Source organism: Leuciscus leuciscus (genome assembly GCF_965113295.1).
Source record: "Leuciscus leuciscus genome assembly, chromosome: 6".
Classification (NCBI taxonomy): Eukaryota; Metazoa; Chordata; class Actinopteri; order Cypriniformes; family Leuciscidae; genus Leuciscus; species Leuciscus leuciscus.
The window spans coordinates 25296131-25320064 of NC_138730.1; the positions used below are offsets into that span (position 1 = coordinate 25296131).

Here is a 23934-nt window from a genome sequence, read left to right on the forward strand (position 1 = left end):
TTATGCATGGTTTCCCTTCCAAAAGCTACTGTTTTTTATAATAAAATTAAGTAAATATTACTAGTGTGCAACTGCGCATATGTTATTCCGAGTTTGACTTCAAGGGGCAGTAGTGAGTTTTGAATACTCCTTCCAGTCTTCCAGCAGAGGAAGAGATGCAAAGCACGTGATGACTTTGGTATGATATTGATGGAAGGAAACTGTAGCCGAAATGAACACGACGTTACGAACAGCTATTTTGCGCTTTTCGGGGGCACACAGTTTGCGTTGGTATGTGGCACCACTCATTTCTTTAAAAAACAAGTTGTGGTAAATTAGTTTGCTGAACGTTCCGCTAATTGTGAGTTTAACCACCAGCTGTGGTGATAACCTCACTTTGTCACACATGCGCCAAATGTTATTAATCTAATTAGGATATATTGCAAAACTAGATTAAATATAAATTGCACTAAAACATAGTGAAAAACATTAAAAGAGTGCAATGATATTTTTTTTATCGTGCATATATGCAGTATGAAATGCAGTGCAATAAATGCTGATCTCTTTCTTTTTAAGAGCGACAATATGTTTAATATTAATATCACCTTTCATTTTTCATTAGTCATTCAAGTCAGACCAATGAACAAAGTCATCTGTACATTGTAACTCTGCCATTCAGTTTTGAGGCACACTGGGTTACAGTCTTCAGGGCTCCTCTACAGTGCATGCATGCATCTGTAAATGTTTTACATTACATTGGGGATATTTAATTTAATTTTATCAATCAATAAATTCCTCTTGAAACAAACTTTGTTGTATTATTTTAATTTAATACTGTGAAGCTGCTTTGGTACAATCTGTATTGTGAAAAGCGCTATACAAATATACTTGACTTGACATTATGTTCTAATTATATTACAGGAGTAATGGCAGTCACCCTACCATATTCAGCTGCAGTCAACTACGCTCTATCGGTTCCTTGGTTCTGTCAAGGGCTGGGGGCGAGCAGAAAACGTTCCTGCAAGGAAACCTGGACATCAAAGCAGAAGGAGCCAGTGTTTTCCAGCAACCACTCTGGCACCATCAACAAGTCCGCACAGTCAAGCGTGGGACAGAATATCAACCAAAGAACATCAAACGAAAGAGGACCCATGGCTGGATCAAAAGAATTAGCGCTCCAGGTGGAATCGAAGTAATCCTGCGCCGAATGCTCAAAGGACGAAAATCCCTCACACATTGAGACTCTGACCGGACAGTTGCTTTGATACACCTTTGTAGTGAATCTCAGTTGAATGTCGACTGTGCAGTGGAGCATTTGGGGTTCTATAAAATAGTTGTCAAAATAAATAAATTAATGCACAGTAGCATCATTTTTGTATTTTTTATTTAATGGATCTCATCCTTCTTCGCTCTTCCAGTTTAGTATTTCTTTTCATGTTAAAGGATCCGCTGTATGCAGTGTTAGTCAGATCAGATCAATTACTGTTTGTTTCACAAATGACATCAGCTCACATTGAAGTATTCAAGTTTGGACAAGTTTAAAATCACAATAATCATATTGAAATAAAAACTACATTTGTCATGATGTATGGTATCATATTTTATTTAAGCATTTGATGTGCATTTACTTTGTATTACGATGATAGTACAAACGTTTAAAAAAACAGGGCTCTGAAGTAATGGTGTATATTCTGTCTGATATACTGTTTCAATTTCTTTTCACAGTAATTCCATTTTATTGCATTAGGGGTTCACATAAGATCAAAATAAGCAAGGATAATACAATATTTTTAGATTGTCATATTTACTGTTTCATACCAAAAAAATAATGCGTAGAAAAATAGAAAATCTTTTTACAATTTTTATGATTACAGTGCTCATTCAAACGTCCTTTCTTGCTCGCCCATGCCTAAACAGATTGGATCATGCAGGTATTTTAGCATGCCGCTTTCAGTGAGTAAACAATATGGAGAACTCAGATTAATATATTGTATTAAAATTATCTTTGACATGCAGTTCCAATCACTACATGGTTGCTTTATGATATTTAAGCAAATGTTAAGCATCACAATCAGTGCTATATATTAACTGAGTTGTATAACCATTTCATTCACTGTTTTTTTGAAAGATTATTACCAAAGTCTGAGCTCTCACTCTTTTCAACCTCAGATGAAAGCTCTTCTGATGAGGGATTTTGGTCATTTGTGTGTTGTGCATTAGTGGCCCTTGAGGCATCTTCTGGTTTCGCTTGCTGTTCAGAACCAGCACCAGAACATGGATTTTCTTTTCCAAAGTTGAATCGTTTTCCTGGGTTGAAGGACTTGCTGGGAGACTGTGATTTCTCGTGGCTCCCATGTGTAGCTGCTGGCGCAACTGCTGCAGCGCCTTCCTTTTTTATCTCTTGAGACTTGAGGAACTTCAGAAAACCTGGAAGTTTGGCCTCACCACTTGTGGGAGAAGTGGTAGAGGTGAATTTACCCTGGAGTGGGATTATCTGTTTGAGTTTCATTACGTTATTGTTGCCTAAAAGGGAGCTGGGTCTCTTGAGTTTATCTCCTCCAGAGCTGAACTTGGCCCCTGGGCTTTTCTCATGGTGATGGTCCTCACCCCCTCTGAGATCAGACTTGTCTTGCTCACTGTCTTGTCGTGCCAATTCCTCTGCCAGTTTTTGATGTTCCTCTTCTTCTTCAGACTTCCTCCGTTGCTGCTGTTTGTGTTGCTGAGCGAGGCGTTCATGTTTCTGATGCACAAACAACACATTGTAAAAAGACAATCACCAAGCCCTTTCAACTCACCAAACCGAGAAATTTTATTTATTTGCCATAACATTATAATAATTAATGACTTATAAGTAGCAGCTAAAAAATGTATATCTATACATTAAAAATATTTGGTTATTGTTTATGCTCATCATGTGCTGTGCTACCTTGAGAGCTTCTCTCCGCTGGTATTCAAGTTTGGCCATCTCATCTGCCACCCAATTTGGAATATCAGGAATTGCAACATGAATTACATATTTGAGCAGAATGGCAAAGTGCTGAAAACCAAAAAAGAAAGAGTTACATTCCATTTATAACATTTAATACTCTTAACTCTCATATTCTAACATTTATCAGAACTGGCAGTAAAGACATTTACAATTCTGTCAAAGATTTCTATTTCAAATAAATGCTGTTCTTTTGAACTTTCCTGGAAAAAAATGATATAGATCTATATCTATATATTATGTACAGTGTGTGTATCACAGTTTTCAGACAAATATTTAGGTGCTCAACTGTTTTCAGCATTGATAATAAGACATGCTTTCTGAGCACCAAATCAGTATATTAGAATTATTTCTGAAGGATAATGTGACACTGAAGACTGAAGTAATGATGCTGAAAATTCAGATTTGCCATCGCAGAAATTAATTACAATTCAAAATATATTTAAAAAGAAGTTAGTTAGTTATTTTAAATTGTAATAATATTTCACATTACTGTTTTGACTGTATTTTTTATCAGATAAATGCAGCTTTGGTTAGAAAATTCTTTCAAAATAATTCTAAAAAAAGATTATTATTTTTTTGCAATCAGTTTTTTACTATTTAAATATATTACTTGTCCTTTACCTCTAATACTACAACAGAGACGATGGCCGCCTCAGGGCTCATCCAGGGGAAGAGTCGTTGCAGTTGTCCACACTGACCAATAAGGTAACAGTTCACAATTATAGCAATCAGACCCATTGCCTCCATTGCGGTCTGTTTAAATTTTAATAACAAACAAAAGTGAGAGAACACAAACAAGTTCAACCAATAAGAAATACAATCTGCTATGAAATATTTATTAAGCTATTCATCTGAATAGATCTCCTGACCTGCCATTGTCCAATGTTTTCAACCCTTTGCCCAAAGGGTCTCTGGAGGCCTGTGCAAAGTTTTAAGGCATCACTTCTGATCTCTACAATGTTGTTTATGAGGGCACACATGGCTGCCAGAGGAAATGCAGAAGAGAAAAGCACGACATAGCCAAACTGTATGAACATCTCCTGGTAATCTTGGAGAGTATCCTGCAAGTCAAAAGAAAATAGTCTTGTTTTTTATATAATTTGTAAAAATGCCATGATTGGGTTCAGAAAGTAGCACATACGTGTCAAAAATAGTATTTATAAACTTGTATTATTAACAATGGCATCAGCTGACTGATGATCAAGGTGGACGGGCACAGACCTCATAAATTAGCATGCAACTTTCAATTTCCGGTTGGGCCAAAACAGTAGATTCAGTCTCCTCTGGAGGGTCCATCCAGGACATTTTCTTTTCCATACTGTTGTTGTCCGGAGCAGATTTTGTCTTTCTTCTCTGGGGTCCTAGGGGTTTCCTCACAGAATCATCCATTTCTCTGTCATCATCATCATCGTCATCATCACGTATATCAAATACTAGGGATGGATCCATTCCTTCCTCCACAAGGGTAGGACTGCCATCATCCTGTAAGCTGGACTGTGTTGGCGCTTCTACAACCTTGTCTTTGTATTCCACCTTCTCGGTGAAGCTGACCTTCCTTTGCTTCAGACCAGCATCATCATCCCCTTCCTCTGTTTTGGGAACTCTGTAGCTGCCGATTAAACTCCTCCTCTCTCTCTTCTCTGATTGCTCAGGAGGTGTGGCACTTTTTTTCATGTCCAGACTGGCTTGGCAAGTCAGTCGTATTCTTTGCACTATCAAATGGCTATAGTTCAGGAGCATGGTTTGAATTAAGTCCCATAACGTCCTCAGAGCACCTAATTTATGGTGCTCATATAGATATGGCTGTAACACTTCTTTGATATTTTGTAGAATTTGGCGGAAGATCAATAACGTAGCCAGCATCTGTAAATTAAAGAGAGCCATTTTTTTGTATGGGGTGCAGAATGAATTATTTATGACACATTGTTGCTTTAATATCATCTGTCGTCTATGTTACCTCTTTTAACCGCTCCATGTCTTTGAGATAAAATCCAATGTAGAAAAGACTGAGGTAAGAATTTATGAACTGAAACTTTAAAATGCAGAACACAATATTTAACCATTACAGACACACTTCACACATTTATTAAAATATATGAAATAAAGAGTTAAACTTACTAAAACAGTTTTGAGGATGAGATTATTGTCATAAGTGCTTTGAAGTCTGTAATTTTCTGTTAAAATGGAAAGATTAATAAACAGGCGTCACTAAAGAAAAACCAATAATGAACAAGCAAGCAGTGAAATAACCAAGAATGCAAATTTGCTGCTAATTTAATGACCCAATTTATGATTCAGATGCACACATATTGTAAAATGATTTATTTTATTTTTTTTGTAAATGCTATTATGTTGTAAGCTGATATAAGACTTACCCATATCATTGAGCCAGAGAGCTATTTTCTTGTACACTTCATCACATACAGTAACAGTTATAGCCAGTAGAATTTTTGGAATAAATCTACATATGCTTGGCAACTCTTTAGTTTCCATGACAAATTCCTGTAAAAGACATGAAATCATTAATCCTAAATATCTTGGGACAATTGCATAACTAATATATTTGAAACTTTTAAATAACCTGTTGTAGTAAGATTTGTAGCAAAGTTTAGAGTCCTTACTTGAAGTTCCAGGCACATAAACATGGCCAAGCAGACGAAGCAGAGACAGAGGACGCAGATGGGAAAGCTGACAAACCAGCGGAACATTCTCCTCTTCCAGGGTGGGTAGAAAAACTCCTCACAGCCAGTCACTGGACTGCAACGTTTAATTCCCTGATATTCATGTTGCAAAAGGAGTCAAAAATTACAGTTCAGTCCAGGGGTTGATTTAAACACTGGTGGGAAACCAATATATAATGATCAAATTCTAAACTTACAATCCTGAAACACATTCTATCACTGTTTCCACAAAAATATTAAGCAATAGTAAACTGTTTTCAACACTCATAATAATAAAAAAAAGAATTATTTAGCACCAAATTAGCATACTTGAATAAAATTCATCTTTGGGCAGAGATGACCATCAATAACTTTCACCTGCTGTTATCATTTATTTTGAGTCAAATATAAGGTCATGTAAAAATTGTGTCAACATACCCGAAACTGTGGACGGGGTTCCTCTAGTGACTCTGTGGGGGTGTCCAGCGTTCCCCACCTGTATGCCAGTTCTGCTTCCCTTCGCTTCCATCTCTCCAGGAACAGTGTTGCCCACACCACATTGAAAAGGGCGAATACCACACAGCAGATATCCTGACTTGTCTACATATGAAATAAAGGGTTGGTTATAAAAACCAGGCCTCATTACCAAATGAAAAACTCATACTTCCATTCTAAAAGTGTAGGACTCTTATATCAAGGAAAATAACCTGCCTGATCAGACTCAGCAAAGATCCAGAGCAGAAAGCCAATCACTGCTGGATACAGCATAGAGTTGGTGTAAAAGCCCAACCACGCAAAGTACATGCCAATCTTCACACCAAAATAATCACACACATCATCTGTCAAGAATAGGACAACCAAACGATCAGAATTTGAATAAGCCATTTTACAATATGCAATTAGAATGAAAGTTTATAGGGAAAATACATTTTTCCCCAAAACATGGTGAAGTCCGATTGAGACAGATTGTTAGATTGGGACTGGGGTAAAATACAAAACGTCTGAACTGCAATACAGTCAAATATGCCTAGACTAACATCATGTCTTCACAACGAATCACTTGTGGGCTCCTTTTTAGAGCTCTAATTACACATAACAAGACATGTAGTGACTGGTAGTTCATACTGTAGCGCTTCATATTTGCTTAAGAGCAAATCAGTCAGCACTGTAGAAAGTAGGTAGATACACATGAGTTTGTTTGCTAAAGGAAGAGCCGTGGCCTGGAGGAATCTCATTACACAAACTCTGAAAAGCACCAGCCATCTCAGAACAACTAAAAGTTAGTCGCCTCTTGTGCATGTTGGTGAAAATATAGGAGTTCTCACCTAGAGGTTGCCTCTCACAGACTGCCTGAACCCAGGATGTCATCAACTGGTTCAGGATTCTCTGCTCATGAAGGGGAAACATTTGAAGAATCACGCCCCTGGCTATAAGCTCTGGTACTGCCAAGGACACACAAAATTGTGTTCAGATTTGTGACAAAAAACATGAATTCTTAAACTAAAAACAAAACATTTTAGAAGTAAAGAATTTCTAAAATATCTACTTATTGGTTGACCCGCCAGGAAGTGAATATTATGAAGAGCATCGCCCTGTTTGGCCCGCAGATTATCCAACCAATATTTGATAATACTCTGACGCTCCTAAAAAAAATAACAGAGTGTGTCTCATGAGTGTGTTGGTAAAACCTTTATGACATCAGACATTCATGATTTCACATGAGGAAATTGCGTAAGGCAGGAAATGATAGATTAAAACAGACCTGTGATGTGAAGAAACACAGCTCACTCTCAATGTTTTCATAGATGTCATCCTCCTCACACGAAAACCTGCGAGTGCCGCCTCCATAGCGTGGCTTCACTTCCTTTTGCATCCCCATCTGTTCAGCTCCACGCAACAAGCTTCAGACAAAAATCAAAGATGATTCTGCTGCTGTATTTATTTAGGACCGAGTGACCATCCGTCAAACGTTTCAGACTTTTAATATGGAAAAATACAATACAATAACTGCGGTGAGATACTTCTAGAGTCAAGTAGGTTGTCTACAGTGTCTTACTTCTCAAAGGTTGAGGCAATGAAGAATGCATAGGTGTGCGTGTATTTATGCTGTCGGATCTGGATTCTGATTTGTGGAATTCCCAACCGGATTTGGTTCAGTAACCATAACAGCGTATGGTCATCTGTGGTGTCTGTGGGAAAGATAACAAGCTGAATATGTTTATCAGTAGATCTAATAAAAATAATTACGTTAAATTCACATTTTATTATCACTCTTTATTTTTTTATATAATGTAAAATAGATGTTATACAAAATGCACATTTACATTCATATTATAAGGTAGCAAATATTACATACTATTTAAGATGTAAAGCAAAGAAAACACATCTAACTTATTCAAAAAACTACATTTGTGCAAAACTGAAAGATATAAACTCAGCACCTGGGAATGTCATAAGAATGTCACAGTTTTCAGTGGGTGCCATTGAGATGGAAGATTTATGCCCCATGAGGTACTGCCTGGCATGAAAGAGACGACCTCTGAGCAATTTCTCTGTTTGCAAGAGGAAATAATTTATTGTTGTGGTATATATATATATATATATATATATATATATATATATAGGTCAAAACACATAACTGGTTTTGGCTTGTTCATTTGGTTAGTTCAATGTTACCAACAAGCCAAATCCAGTATTGTGTTTTGACCCAAAAAGATGAACCCATCTTTTTTTTATATAGTTAGTAGACAAAATATGACACCTGAAACGTCTGCACTCTGCACACGCGGTCACAAACCACTTCAGCTTTACATTTGAGCTATCAACCTATTGAGGTCAAACCAAACTGACAATTCTACAGAGTCGTTGTCTACCAAACCTCACTTACACTTATAAATCCTTAAAGCTTTAAAGCTCAGTATGCCCAGAAATATGGTTAAATGAGAGGTTTCTGGCAGTATGCTTTTGTATGGAAACTGTTCCTTTCAATCGAATAAGAGGATTATTGCTAATGTGCAAAATTGAATCAAGTTGTTCTTTTATTTACCGGAGCCAATACGTTAAATGCAGCTTTCCTCATGTGGAAGCCCTTGTTCTAAGTTTAAGCAGTTCTTTAGAGGAAACAGAGTCCTTGTGTGAAAGATGTCATCAATTTTTTTACCACTGTGCCACAAACTGTGCTCTTTTTTTTTGTGACAGTTACATGAAGTGTGAAGAAAATGACAGCTGAAGTTTTAACATTATTCACTTTGGCAGTCTATAAGGGCTAAAATTACATTTCATGCCTGAATTTTTTTAAGAATAAATAAATAAAAAACACACTATGGTGCCATTCTGTGATATTACCGAATCGCAAGAGCTAGATAAGGAGGACAGAAAAGAACTAGACAAAACGATGTAGCTCGATGTAGCATTTAACAGTGTGACATTATAAATATGCATTTCACTTGCTATAGCTCGAGTAGCTTTTAAAGCACAATTATAGATTCAAGTGACTGCATTCAAACATAATGATGTTGTCAAGCATAACATGCAGGAATCAATGGACATATCAAGAGAATGGTTTTGCCTCAAATATATGGGGTCAAATGTTAAGATGACAATGGTAACAACTTGAATGAGCACAGTAACAAATAATTTCATAAATATGTAGGAAATATTTATGTGTATTACTAGGTGTGTATGTGCCAACCACATACAGGTGAAGCGTCTACCATTTAACACACTTACAAACAATATCAACAGTAGATAACGAACAGACAAATGATGTCTACTGGGCAAATATCAGACCTTCAGATATCAACCTTTAGTTTTGTATCCTGCCCCAATAGCTATCAATCTTGTCATACACAAGAAAGAAAACACAGCGATACTGAAACAAGAATATTTTAGATTTGAACTAACCTAGGACAGCTGGATAACAACATGCAAGCGTCTGGTATGTGAGTGTCACTCACCTAATACCGCCGAGGACATCGCGTGAGATCTTCGCTTTGCTCTGCTCTATGAATACGTCAGCTGTGCTGATGCCGTCGTAGGCGCTGGTGCTGAAACTGCTCGGCCGGAACCAGCGAGGCTTCCCCAGCGGCGAGAGCCTTTTTTCTGATGCAAACAGGTGCAGAAAGTCCATTGACCGCAACATAAATCGCCAATCACATGTTGACATTGATCACCCATGACGCTGTCAACACTCAGCGGATTTCCTCATCGTTTGACAAGAGCTGTTTCGGCTACCATTTATTTGGCCGCGTAGCTCTATCTCGCTGTGTTTGTTTTCCAGTAACTTGTCAGTAAGTTGTATGCGCCATCTGTCTCCTCTTGACTGGAAAATTACGCAACGTGAGGTGCATAATTCATAGATGTTCTGAAACGAACCAATCACATTGACTGCGCAAAGCGTTCGGCGTACAAAGAGGTGGGAATTCAGTACAGGTATATGACAAAAGACTTCTCATGAATTCATTGCGATCTTAACATATACTGAACATACAGGCCGAGTCTTGCTGAGGGTTTTATGATTGAGCTATATTTCAGACAATCACTAGTAATGTCCCATATGAACTTGTTTAATGACTAACAATAAAAAGCTGGCATGTGTTATTATAGGAATTTCTTCCCAACACATCAATACAAATCCAGTAAGTCCTATAATATGGCAAGCCGTTTTAGCTTAAATTGTACCCAGCGTTACTCGTCGTAATTGCATTTTTACTAGTAAGAATTCAATTAGAGAGCTCTACAATTCAATTCTTACTAGTAGCAATTACAATTAGAGAGCTCTCCAATTCAATTACTACTAGTAAGAATTACAATTACAGAGCTCTCTAATTCAATTATTACTAGTAAGAATTACAATTACAGAGCTCTCTAATTCAGTTCTTACTAGTAACAATTCCAATTAGAGAGCTCTACAAATGAATTTTTACAAGTCATATGTCTCCATTGACTTCCATTCATTTTTAATTACGGAGCTGTACAATGGAATTGTTACTAGTAAGAATTACAATTAGAGAGCTCTACAATTGAATTGTTACTAGTAAGAATGCAATTGCAGAGCTCTTTAATTCAATTCTTACTAGTAACAATTTAAATAGAGAGCTCTCTAATCCAATTATTACTAGTAACAATTCCAGTTAGAGAGCTCTCTAATTCAGTTGTTACTAGTAAGAATGTAATTTTAGAGCTCTTTAATTCAATTACAGAGCTCTGCAATTATACATATCTTTAATTCATATTTTTACTAGTAAAAATTCAATTAGAGAGCTCTGTAATTGCATTCTTACTAGTAACAACTGAATTAGAGAGCTCTCTAATTGTAATTGTTACTAGTAATAATTGAATTAGAGAGCTCTCTAATTGTAATTCTTACTAGTAACAATTCAATTGTAGAGCTCTCTAATTGTAATTCTTACTAGTAACAATTCAATTGTAGAGCTCTCTAATTGTAATTCTTACTAGTAACAATTCAATTGTAGAGCTCCGTAATTAAAAATGAATGGAAGTCAATGGAGACATACGACTAGTAAAAATTCATTTGTAGAGCTCTCTAATTGTAATTGTTACTAGTAAGAATTGAATTAGAGAGCTCTGTAATTGTAATTCTTACTAGTAATAATTGAATTAGAGAGCTCTATAATTGTAATTCTTACTAGTAATAATTGAATTGGAGAGCTCTCTAATTGTAATTGCTACTAGTAAGAATTGAATTGTAGAGCTCTCTAATTGAATTCTTACTAGTAAAAATGCAATTACGACGAGTAACGCTGGGTACAATTTAAGCTAAAACGGCTTGCCATACTATAAAGTATTTTATACTTTTTATTTTACTTTTTTTTTTTTTCACGAGGATGCCTTGTTTACCTCATGTGTTACCGAATTCCCTAGTAGCCTACTACTAGAAAATATTCACATTTTAATAAAAAAGAAGAAACATTTACGTTGTGTTACCATCCCAGTTACCATCATAACTCCCCTTTATTAAAGTGTATAGAGAGCCTAAGTCCCTCCCCTTCCGGTGGACCACCATGGGACCTTATTTAGGAAAAATATTGTATAGTCAATGGCGAGAGACAACAAATATTTTGATCTCGTTTGAATTGTGCCCTTAATTACACATATGAAGTTTGTCAATTTAAAAGATACATTTTAAAGTCAAGAAAGTCGCAGTATGATGTAAAACTGTTGAGGTATAAGACTGTGAAAATACGTAAATACAAAGACTACAAGACCAAAAGGCGCACATGTGACGTCCCAGCAAACACATTTACGTTGTAGGTAGCAACGTCTGTGGCACTGTCGGTACACGATCCGTTCCACCTGCACGATCCGTACACGCATGCGCGTAATTACGTAGTAGAAAACGTCACGGTTTTCCTACACTATCGGAACCACGCATGCGATGGCACAACTTGCGGCATATTTGTGTAACGTTGTATTGTGTTTAACATTTCACAGCGGGTCTATTTTGATGCTTTTAAATGTAGCTTACGCTATGCATTACGATGTGTTTACGTGGTTGCCAATCCAAAAATAATAAAGGAGTTGTGAGTTGTTACATTAACATACATGATCAGTTTCCTCCATAGGCTACTCTCCTTTGCGATTCACTGCTGTATGGTATTAGGCTTAACTTGCCGTGTTTTGGTCTGAGGTCAGTAGTATTGTCAAAGACGGTTTGTGTCGTTTTTTTATTATTAAAAGCTGCTAATATTAGTTAACTTTTAAGTTGAGTAATTTTGTATTAGTATGGTATGGGTCTATATAATCTAAATGAGGAAAATGATCCCTTCAATGTTGTTTACAGAAGACAATAAGGAACATAATATGCATTTCTGCCTAGACAATCTGCACTTACATGAAGAAAGAACTACGTGGAACAGATCGTGCAGTGTCGTAAATCGTCGCAAAACAGAATTATCATTTGCGCATGTGCGTTTTCTACTGCGTCTACTACGCATGCGTGAAACGGATCGTGCAGGTGGAACGGATCGTGTACCGACAGGCACGTTGCATTTCTTCTCTGGCAACGTCGCTGTCTACGTGCTCGCAACATCGTAACAACGTAGAATTGTAAGACGCGACAGGGCTGTAGCAACGTTGTTGCGCGACATTCAGCAACTGAGAGACGACGTTCTGACTATTTTTTTGTTTTTATGCTAGATAGGCCTATAGATATCCCCCATTTAGCATTTTATGTTTTGAGGTTAATTTTTAATTAGTCAAATGTTAGATAATTATGTAGTTTAAAAAAAAAAAATTTTTTATCCTTATTATTATTTAATGGCCGGGGCTATCAGTAAATTAGCCTAATTATAATCAACACCTGCAAGTGTACACTTTGAACAGTAAAAATTACAGAAGGTTACGTTAATTCAACTTTATTAAAACTAACTGCATATGGTAATCAAATTGCACTTCCAAAAGTCATACATTTGTGAAAAAATTAAAAAACGAAATAAATGAATATACAAATTTCTTTCAAGTATAATAAATAAAAAATAAAAAGCAAAGATCAGAACATTTAATGAACAAAACCGGTCCACAAATCCAGAGGAACAAAGAAACGAATGAGACTAAATAGCAGACAAATGAAATGAAAAACTAAACAGTGCAAGCGAGGCTACATTAGTCGCATTAGAAAATGAAGTTGTAGGTTGTGTTTGAATAATTACGTATCTTTTTTAGCTGAGGTAAATAAAACGCAATACTCAGTATCCTTGCTCGATGAAGAACGAGACAACACAATGAGCCCAACTCAGTTGAAGTTTAAAAGGCTGATTTTCGCGCTTCAGGGCAGTGATGAGTACATATGTAGTCCAGTGGTTGTCAAAACACCATTGGCACAACCTTAAAGGTATAGCGGAGGATGTTTTACTTCCTGGTGGGTAGTCTAAACTATTGGTCCTCCTAATTGTCAATCATTCTGGTGAATCAATCAAACTTTTCAAAAAGTGGAGAGGGCGGGTCTTATCTAAAATTTGGAAAGATCCTCCGCTATACCTTTAAGCAATGGCCCTGAACGGTGGTTTAATATCAACATTGTGACAACGCTGCAAAAACATTCAGCACACAACGTATTTATAGCAACCTTTTGGACATGTTGATAAAACGTTGTTAGAAGGTCGGGTACGTTGTGCCAGCGTTCTGTGTTTGCTGGGGTCATACCTTTTCTCTCAATGAATAATAACTTTACTACATGTAAACATGACCCGACTTGTAGTGATTTTCACCCCTTGTAATACTTTTTTCCTCGTCAAGAAAGAGATGAAACGCGCTAAGGTGACAGCCATGTTGGTGACGTACATAGTGCGAGACGAGAGATGTAGGTCATTGAGCGATTTTCACATAAAACTAAATGTTACTCTTCTGTTTTATGACAAACTGCGACTTTCTTGACTTTCATAATTATCTTTTAAATTGACAAACATCATATGTGTAATTCAGGGAACAGTTCAGACGGAATAAAAAGATAAGTTGTCTCTCGCCATTGCCTACCATACATATTTTTTCCGAAATAAGGTCCTATGAGCCGGAAGCGGAGGGGAGGGACTTAGCATAATTGCATAATTTATTGCATAATTTAAAGCAGGGCTATGCAGTTTCGGGAATTTCTCAGGGGGCCAATGTTTCAGAAAAAACTGAAGCTTTCCTGGGCGCCGCCATTGATTAGCAGACCATCACCTGCTGATAGCATTCCGTTGACTCCCATTCATTTTGGCGTCACTTTGACAGCGAATAACTTTACATCTGAGGTATTTAAAGACTCCATTTGTCCATTATTTATTTCTAAAGAAACACAAAAATTTATAAAAGGCTCCATTACCTTGTAGAAGGCCCCGTAGAAGCAGTTTTTGTAAAAATAGGCTAATGATTGCGTCATAACCACGCAACTCTCTGTCGCACAGTAGAGAAATTACCGTATGGACAGGAAGAGAAGCTCGCGAGCAATCGGGGGGACGTGGAGGCAAAATGACAAAATAATTAATCAGAATACTTAGCAAAAGTTTCTCCTGCTCCTAGCTCATGGACACCTCCTACTCACACTCTCCATCTTTGCAAGTTTCGGAAGGGAATGATTCAGATTTCTCTTGGCACAGCTACTAGAAGACAGAGGGGTTGCTCACGTCACATCTACGTCTTCAAGCTCAGTTTGAGTCTGCGCAGTACGGTCAGCCATCAGGAAGTGAGTGCTTCTAATTTACTTAACTTTTCTCCTTTGAATCCAATGGGGTCGCTGTGTCCATTTCTTTTACTGTCTATGGAATTTCTTCGCTGTATTCTCGCTTTTTGCTCGCAGGTTTCTCTCTAGAGCTCCCCCCTACAGCTTCGGAACAGATATTTGACAACACTGTCGAAAAACTCGTCCGCGACTCTCAGATACCAGAGGCTAGTAGATCAACGACATCAAAGCAGATGGGACATTCATTAAAAAGTCTTCTTCATTCGGGTTTGAACAGCGTGAGGGAGCGCAATAATGACAGAATTTTGGCAGATTTTTTTGCCGTAAAGCAATTCGTTACATCGCAATACCTGATATCACGCGATACTTCCTGATGCTGAGGCCCGCCGGCCCAAAGTTGCAAGGGTGGTTTTTCGGCTCACAGGCGCTTGGGGGGTGCGAGACGACCATCATTCAACCCGAAAAAAGTCATATAACTATTCCAATGACTCCGAAGCTGTTCGGTTAAGGTAAAAAAGTTACTTAGTGCACTTTTAAAAAAGAAAAAGAAATTTAAAGCTGCAGTCTGTAACTTTTTTGGGTAAAAAACTATCCAAAATAATTTTTTGAGCAAGTACTATCTGCTTGCCTTAGCTCGATTCAAAACGGTAAGCTTCTAATAATATTTTTAATTCCAGTGGTACTGGTGGATTTCCGCAGGAAATTCGTGCATGTCTTTGCGTGATTACGTCACATCTGTACACATAAAGAAGGTGTCTCGGCTAGTAGGCTATATTGCGTGTGAGGATGTTGGAGGTGGAGAATTATAGCCTTTTCTCACAGCACTTGATATAATTAAACTTATCAATTTGATAGCGGATCCAGAAAGGTTCAAATGACAGTCACTAGCAGTGACAACTAGATTCACCCGTTGTAAAATGCAAAAGACTTCGGACTTCGGAGTGGCTACAGAAAAAAAGAGACTGCATCCGGGCACATGCGAAAACCAGGATAAATATCGGAAGGGCATTAAATGTAGTCACGCAGTGCTGATGTTATTAACACTAACTACTACTTGAGAACAAAGTATAATTTGCATGGTTTGATGTGATATGATAAGTGATCGTTAGATAATCAGCGCGATTTACTGCAATGCTTTTTTTTTTTTTTCTTAGTTGGCCAGAACAAAAGTGGATGTTACTTACCTGTTCAGATGACATTTTCCGGTGAAAATTCTTATGTTGGTCATACTTCCAAAAAGTAGAATCTGTGATTCCGAATGACAGTATCCACACCGGCGCGGTGACTGACAGCCGCACATTCTCCTCAAAACATTGGATTCATCCGCGCTGTGCCGTGCCGAGGCACAACCCACGTAAAGTTGATAGTTCCGCGAATAACTGCAATTGCAGATTTCGAACTGAGATTTCGAAAGAGGAAAAACTATGGACTTCAGCTTTAAAACAACATCAAGGACAAATGTCACTTTATCTCATATTTGCTATTTTTGTCAGTAAGGGGCGATCTTAAATCGTCCATCTTATTACCATGATTTTGGTCACTAAACATCTTATTATTAAAATCGTGATATTTGTATATATATTTGTATATATTTTATAATTGGTTTACGGATGGCTGTTCAGCTTGACAAGTATGTAGGCCTATAATTATAATAATCACATGGTATGTTTGATGCTTTGCTGTTACCCCTAATATGGAAACATAATTCAGGTTGATTGGGACACTTTTTGCCATTGAGTTGACTGCGAAAAAGTGTCCAAATCAACCTAAATTCACCCCAATATATATTTATATGTTCTGTCACAACGACTGACCAAATTTAAGGCTGCACTGATATCTTAGACAAACACACAAATATTATTTTTTACTTTTTCTATTAACATTTTGTATGTGTCTATAATTTTAATGTCTATTATATCAGAATTAAGCATATGGAGTAAGTTCTGCAGATCCACATAAAAAACCTATCAGATGAATAAAACATTAAAATGTATTTTAAAGGGAATTTATTTTCTCACAGCTGTAAAGCATATACATTTCATAAACCAGACTGTTGCATTTTACCTGACATTGTCAGTGTAGTGGTGCAAAATAATATTTATAGTACATCTTAAACAACAAATTTTAAATAGCACTTGCTGTTTTCATCATTTTGAAAAATTGCATAATCTAGACCCCCAAGAGACCACGTGTAGAGGTCAACAACAGAAGTGTTTTGGCCTTTAATGTCTTTACCAGAATGGTGGGCACAGAAGGGCCAAGCAAATAGGAAATGCAATTAGTGCTTTGGGGGAACAAAGAATCTGAGCTTTTAGTGACAAAAGGTGATGAGTTCTATGACCTAAGTAGGAAGGATATAATAATAATAAGCTCTAATGCATTTCCTGGTGGAGGGTGGAGACGGGATATTTACCTCGAGATGCGGAGCGGGAACGCCATGATTATTTTCGCCAAATACGCCAAAGAAAAACGTAATAAGTTTTAGTGCTGTTACAATGGGGCATGCTGGAAATAAAAAGGCTAACTAACATCCGAGTTCAGAGACACTGGCACTTAACATTCCACACCCGCAAACAATAATCGCATTGTCTACAATAGATGTCTCTGTGTCTTTACAAAGATCTTTCAAAGAAGTTGACAAGACGTCAGAGCCACCAAAAACCTGTCTACACTCTTTGAGAACAGGAGATCTTACTGTCTTAAGTGGAAAATCACTAATATCAAACAAAGGATATCCTTTAACCTGGATAGCAGGCTCCTTCTGTGACGCCTCTATATATTAATTGGCGCCCTGTTTCTTTGCTTTTGTCTGATCCACCTTTTTGGCACCTCAACAAGCATCCTGTCACTTGGTGACAGGATGCTTGTTGACATGGGAAATTATTTTAATTGTTTTACATTATGTTCACATGGTGCAGGTTGCCAGTGCCTACTCTGCATTTTAGATAAATTTCTTTCTTTATTCACAATACACACTGGCAGCATATTTAATTATTTCACAACATATTTATCGTCAGAATGCAATAATGCGATCTCTTTACTGAGTTTAGCTTTCCTGTACATTGGTTGAGTGATGACTCAGTATGACACTTAAAAGGATTTGCTTTGGTTGGAGAGCGGCTCTGTTTTAAATAGTGCTTCCCATTGACGCAAAACAATGACAATAGCCTGATGGTTAGCCAGAGCTATTTTAAGCTTAATGTGAAGTGGACCTATTGAAAATTTCATTGATAGTTCTTCTTGTACGCATGTTCCTTTTACTGCGTTGGTGTCATACACCTGTGGCATGGAGTCATTGTATTTTTCTGTAAACACATCTGTTTAGTTTGTTTACAGCTTGTTTGGTGGCTGAAAGAATGTGATTCTGTAATTATTAGTAAGGCATATACACTTATTAGTATATTGCAATTAACTGCAACATTATGTTAATATTACATCCAAGCCATATTTACCTTTTTATAAGCAGATTAGTCTTTACTAGTGCGACATGATTTCTGTTTGAATTATTTGAGCAATTATTTAACAAAAAAAAAACAAAAAAAAAGAATAACATGAATAAAACATGTTGACATGATTTATTTTTTTTCATTTACTTTTTGTATTCCACCAAGAAAACAACAACAAAAATATTACTATGAAAGACAACTATAGTGATAGACTAATTTTTTATATACAAGATATATATTTATATACGATATATACAAGCATAAATGCACAAAATACATGATCAACTTCAACCCACAAAAATAAAATGTATATTAATATTCATAATTAGTATTCACATTACAAACTTGCAGGGTCAGTACATTTAGGTTTTCTATTTTCAAACAGTTAAATCAGTCTATATATCAACACTCCGGGCTTATCTTGATTTTGCCAGGACTTTGTTCATTCCCTCAATTTGGAATTGAATAACGAAGCAGCTCCTTCAGATGGAGATTTATTTGGGCTGTAAATTGAACACAAAAGGTTATGCATTGTGAAAATAAGCCGAAAACACTATGAGTAAATAAAAGAGAATCTATTAGTTTAAAAAGTGCAGAATCATACCACTTCTGCTTGTTTTTTACCTTGGCTTATTGTTTGACCATCACTCCCACCCGCTGTTGTTCTTGCTCCTCCAAGAGTCGCTCCATATCCAGGTGCATTAGACCCGACTGAGTTAAAACCTGCACCTCCTACAACTGGTTTTCCCATCCCTACTCCAATTGATCCTGGACTGTTGAATGCTGTTGACCCTGGACCTACTCCACCCAAACTACTTGTCCCTGTCTGAGCTAGACCTGTTCTACTTATACCTGACCCACCTAATCCTGTGCTGCCCAGTCCACTTGAAAGGGTCCCTGTCCCGCCTGGAGCTAATGATCCTGTCGCACCTGTTCCTATGCTGCTCCATCTTGTATTTGATCCTGCACCGTTGAAATTGGTAAATACTGGCCCGGCGGAGCCTGTCCCTGGCCATGGCACGTTTGGTTTGTTCAGTCCTGTTGAACTCAGACCAGTTCCACCAGCATTTGGCATGTTTGGTAAAACGAAGGAATTTGGCATGAATGGGTTAGATCGCATTAGTGGCTGAAAAGGAGAGAATTTAAAGAATTAAAGTTCGTTATAAATATACACACAATAATTTACAACGGCAAACATAATTGTTCATAACATTACAATAAAATACAATAATTTATTTAAAAAGAGAGTAAAACTTCGTTTATTTAAAAGTTGAAAGACCATGACCTCACCTTACAGCTGGCAAGTGAGGTATTGAGAGTCTCAATGGTGTGTGAGAGCATTTTAATTTCTTTTTCTCTCACAGAAATAAGATTATCTTTCAGGCCGTTGTCTCCTTTTAGTTTTTTGTTCTCCAGCAGAAGTTTTTCACTGACTTGGTCAGTCTTGAGCTGAAATTGCTCAAGATTCTTGCGATTCTCGCGAATCATGGCACTGCGATTCTGATTGCACCACTCAGTGTCCTCTTTCAGGCGTTTGTTCTCTGTCTCATATTTGGCATTTTCTCCATTAATTTTTGTGAACCGGTCCCCCACTATGTTCAGATATGACTGGAGCTTGTTCTCAACTTCTCTTGAAAGACTGCTACAGTTTTCCCTAATGTCTTCAAGCTGATTTTTTTGTTTATCGCACGTTAGCTGGAAAGAAATGTGTTTTGAGAAGAGGTCATCGATCCTTTTGAGGAATTCTTTGGTGATGTTGGGGATTCCTCGTAAAGAATCGACAAAATCCTCTTTGCACTTCTTTTTATACAAATTGAGTTCTTCCTCAAGGAAAGCCTTGTCTCGCCTCAGTTCAATTGTCTCTAAGTGATACCTATCCTTTTCTCTGTTGGAGTTGTCTAACTCAGTTCTCATAATGGTCATCGTCTGAGTAAAGTTCGCTTTGATCAGCTTGAGCATTTCCTCTGACTGCTGGACCATACTTTGCAAACGTCTGTTGTTGTCTGGAAAAGCAAATTTGATCTATATGTTTATTGAACCCAAGATTTCTACATTTACTGACTGAAAACTCATTTTCATATTTAGTTTTATGGGGTTACAGGCAGTGTGTTAAATTAACAAAATTCTGAATTTTTGTACTGATCTACCTAAAAGTAAAAGTAAAGTAAATATTCAATGTTAAAAAAATCTGAACAACAATCTCACCATTTGGATCTGGACAGAACGTAGGAGGGCATGAGCGAGATGTAGCAATTCTTTTATCCATCTCACATCGAGACTGTAAAAACAAAGCAAAAAAATTTAATTTCTTATGTATTTTGATGCTCTAAATATCTGTCTGCTCTAAAACTCATGCAAGTATAAAAGTTCACCATTAACATTTTGCTAACGTTTTCCAGAATGTTCAAGGAAAAACATTCTTAAAACAAAGTTGACAGAAATTTCGGAAATTACTGTTTCATAGCCTATTGGAAACGTTAAGAAAACATTATTAGAACACCACCCATCATGCAATTATTAAATGCACCTTTTTTTTTTTGCATCTACCTTCTCACTAGGGCATTCTCTTTTGTATGAAACCTATCTGCAACCAATCAATTTGTTGAATACATTTGAACTTTGTCCCAAATCTCACCATAACTGTTTGGATGTTCTTTATTGTCATAGATGAGGTGTTTGCCAGTCTGCGTAATTCAGACAGAGCTTTGTCATTGCTCAGCTTCGCAGTGAGAGTGACGTTCAGAACTTTGGTGAGGTTCTTTTCCTTCCCACGGAGAACGAAGTTTTCCATCGTGAGTTTGCTGACACTCTGGTCCAACTCTTGCAGTCTTTTTTCCTCCACCGTATGCTCGGGTTGTCCGTACACCAGAAAGAGCACCAGACTCGCAATGATCAAAGACTGGATGAGTGAGGAGAAGAAGAAGACAATCTTCATGTAGTAACCACAGCTCTTGCCTTTCGACTTGTGCATCTTCTTGGCAGCCAAGCCAAAGTTGGCCTGAGAATAACCACCGTTGTACATCACTGTTTAAATGTGACCTTATCAATGAAGCCCCAGGTTCATTCACTATGCAAAAAGTGTTCTCCTAAAACATCAAAGGCAAAATAAGAAGTGAAATATATTAACGCTGCCAGCTTATATTATCTCCCTCCACCTCCCATTGCATGACGCGTCCCTGGTCCACCCTATGGCATGATTCCGGAGGTTAGAACAACATCACGCACTGCTGAAGGGCTGGCCCGAACCTCAACTCTACATTGTTCTAATATGTATGTCCTGCCAAAACAGATCCTTTTGTTTGACAGCATGCTGGCACTTGAGAAAGCACATGGGTGACGGTTTGACTACGTGCTGTTTTGAACAGTCATTCAGAGATTTGGATTTAGATCCAGGTTAATGTTTACGACATTATGCGATTATTTTTATTCCAGAAATAATTCTCAAATTATTATGTAAAAGATGCTCTAAAGAATTCTGATTGACTCATATTCTGATACACCACATTCCTACATGCTGTCTAAGATTCTTCCTGACGTATGAGGATGTGGTTTGTATATTGTGCCTTACTAAAACATTACCTTTGACCAAAGCATTTCAGTCAATGGTTTTAGTTTTAACATAATGTAATTTGGAGTTACTCACCATAACTTTGTGCTTTTATATATTATTCTAGTTGTTGAGCCATGTTTCTAAACATAGTAGTTATTTTTTTCTGATGTCTTGTATCTAAAGAGCCAGATATTAAGAATATTATGAAAGCATGTGGCTTTCCTGCCAGGAATTGTTGATGTGCCACCCCGGTTCCAAGAGGAAGGAGTAATTCATAGCTGTGTCTCAGAGTGACAAACGCAGAAGGCACTGTCACTTCTTAGGTAAACTACTGAACAAATGAAGGAAATCAGCAATAAACACAGATGCATACACATCTGCTGACATTATCAAGAATTAATCGTCCTGTTTATCTGTTTCTAAAATACGCCTGACCTTAAAATTATCATCATCTAACAAGATTCCCTCACACGCTGTTGTTTCAAATGTTTCCAAATCCCATAAGCTTGCCAAAGCACACATTACCTCATTAACCTTAAAACATTTGTGCTTGTATTATGTTACTACACTGATAAGACTTTACATAACAACAAAAAAGAAAATAGAAATAAATTTAAACACAATTTAAAAGTGTGATTCAGGTTGTTTGATCTTTTTTTACACAGTCATTTAGGGATGCAATATTTGAATGGCATCCGGAATTATTGGTGATTCATGGTTTGATGGTTAGCTATACCTAAACTAAACTGCCATTGAGATTCCCATTATAGTTCTCTCCGGGTATAGTAGACTTCATTTGAATAGTCAAAAAACAGAGTTATGTTTTTAGCCACAGTGTCAACATTTAAACTTTTCAGATAAATCAGAGAAAGAATGACTTAGTGTGCTAGTAAACTTGAAAACAAGTATTTTAACACAATAGATTTACATCAACTTTAAGACCTTTGAACGTAGCATCTGAATCTCACCACTAGAGGGGGATATTTCCATAATATCACTGAACAACACTGCTTTAGCGTTTTGTCATTTAACAGACTAAACTAAAATTAAATAAAAAATGTAATTAAAAATAATTAAATTGTAATTAAATAAATATTTAATAGCAAAATAAAATAAAATACTAAAATTAAATATTCCCTAAAATAAAATAAAACATTTTTTTAATTATTTTAAAATATAAAAGAAATATATTATTTTATTGCAAAAGAAAATAAACATTTTATTGAACTTCCTTGATGTTCCAACACGCTTTCAGGGATCAGTAAAGTCAGTAAGTAACAGCTGCAACTCTACCCCACATCCTAATAGAGATCAATCACATTCCTGAACCCTGGGGTCAAAGGTCAAATAAACACCCAGTTTGTGCAATGCACATAACACAAGAAAGCACTCTCAGAGCTGTGCTCCCCTTTTCTTGTGTGCACTCTCTCTCTCACACACATGCTCACATAAAAACAATATTTGTGGGGTGGGGGTGGGGGGGGGGGGGGGGGGGGGACCATTTTACATGCTGCAAATAAATAAATAAATAAGAAGTAATAAGGACCAAATCCTAAAAAAAAGAGTTGATATACATGAATGATGCCAAATCAGCTTGCTGCTGGTTTCGTTGAGCACGCAGGGTTTTGTTTCTGTTAGCTGAGAATATGATTTCCCAAAAAGAGTTGAGAAGGAAGCAGAGGTTGAGTGAGGGCAGCAAATGAAATGTTTTTCTCTTGAGTGTGACCCCTGAATAATTATACGAACTGGTGGCCAAGATCTAAATCTCAAAACAAAAGACAGCTGTCTCCTGGATCAACAACAAGATGTACAGCCTGGATGGCTTTCTCATTGTTCGAAAGTAATAAAAAATGTAACGTAAAGAAACTGTACTTTCCTTTTTATACAGGAAACAGAGCTGAAAGAAAATCTTTGGCTGAACCTATGACCTTGTAAAGCTCACCAGCATTTTTTGATAATTGCATAAGACATTATTATTATACAAAATGATGCCTTTCCTACCCTCTGACCTCTTGCTGCAGAAATTATGATTGAATTCAAGCCTTACCTTACCTATAAGCTCCCGGGTTACCTAGTAAATGCTATTAACATATTTGTACTTTTTAAATCACTTTGAGTGTAAAGAATCTCAA

At 37.0% G+C, this 23934-nt stretch overlaps 3 protein-coding genes across 4 annotated transcripts; 1 reads left to right on the top strand and 2 right to left on the bottom strand.

The window, feature by feature from the left end:
- Nucleotides 1-116: 116 nt before the first annotated feature.
- On the top strand, nt 117-1564 carry mrpl34 (mitochondrial ribosomal protein L34). The gene is made up of 2 exons (XM_082172386.1): nt 117-270; nt 901-1564. The coding sequence occupies exons 1-2, from the start codon at nt 212-214 to the stop codon at nt 1217-1219; spliced, it is 378 nt and encodes a 125-aa protein (XP_082028512.1). The 5' UTR covers nt 117-211; the 3' UTR covers nt 1220-1564.
- A 2-nt stretch (nt 1565-1566) lies between these two features.
- Nucleotides 1567-10085, bottom strand: ano8a (anoctamin 8a). Of its 2 annotated transcripts, none has more exons than XM_082172380.1 (17): nt 9585-10085; nt 8070-8180; nt 7685-7817; nt 7391-7529; nt 7175-7271; nt 6954-7070; nt 6340-6467; nt 6067-6228; nt 5590-5742; nt 5344-5470; nt 5087-5142; nt 4926-5000; nt 4190-4831; nt 3838-4029; nt 3590-3721; nt 2906-3016; nt 1567-2719 (listed from the first exon to the last, which is right to left on the bottom strand). In XM_082172380.1, the coding sequence occupies exons 1-17, from the start codon at nt 9601-9603 to the stop codon at nt 2090-2092; spliced, it is 3024 nt and encodes a 1007-aa protein (XP_082028506.1). In that variant the 5' UTR covers nt 9604-10085; the 3' UTR covers nt 1567-2089. The 2 variants fall into 2 exon arrangements, with proteins under 2 accessions (XP_082028506.1, XP_082028507.1); XM_082172381.1 differs by having other exon boundaries at nt 9532-9612.
- Nucleotides 10086-18358: 8273 nt separating this feature from the next.
- Nucleotides 18359-21365, bottom strand: plvapa (plasmalemma vesicle associated protein a). Its single transcript, XM_082172320.1, has 5 exons — nt 20888-21365; nt 20458-20530; nt 19543-20255; nt 18877-19378; nt 18359-18755 (listed from the first exon to the last, which is right to left on the bottom strand). The coding sequence occupies exons 1-5, from the start codon at nt 21272-21274 to the stop codon at nt 18703-18705; spliced, it is 1728 nt and encodes a 575-aa protein (XP_082028446.1). The 5' UTR covers nt 21275-21365; the 3' UTR covers nt 18359-18702.
- Between the last annotated feature and the right edge of the window lie 2569 nt (nt 21366-23934).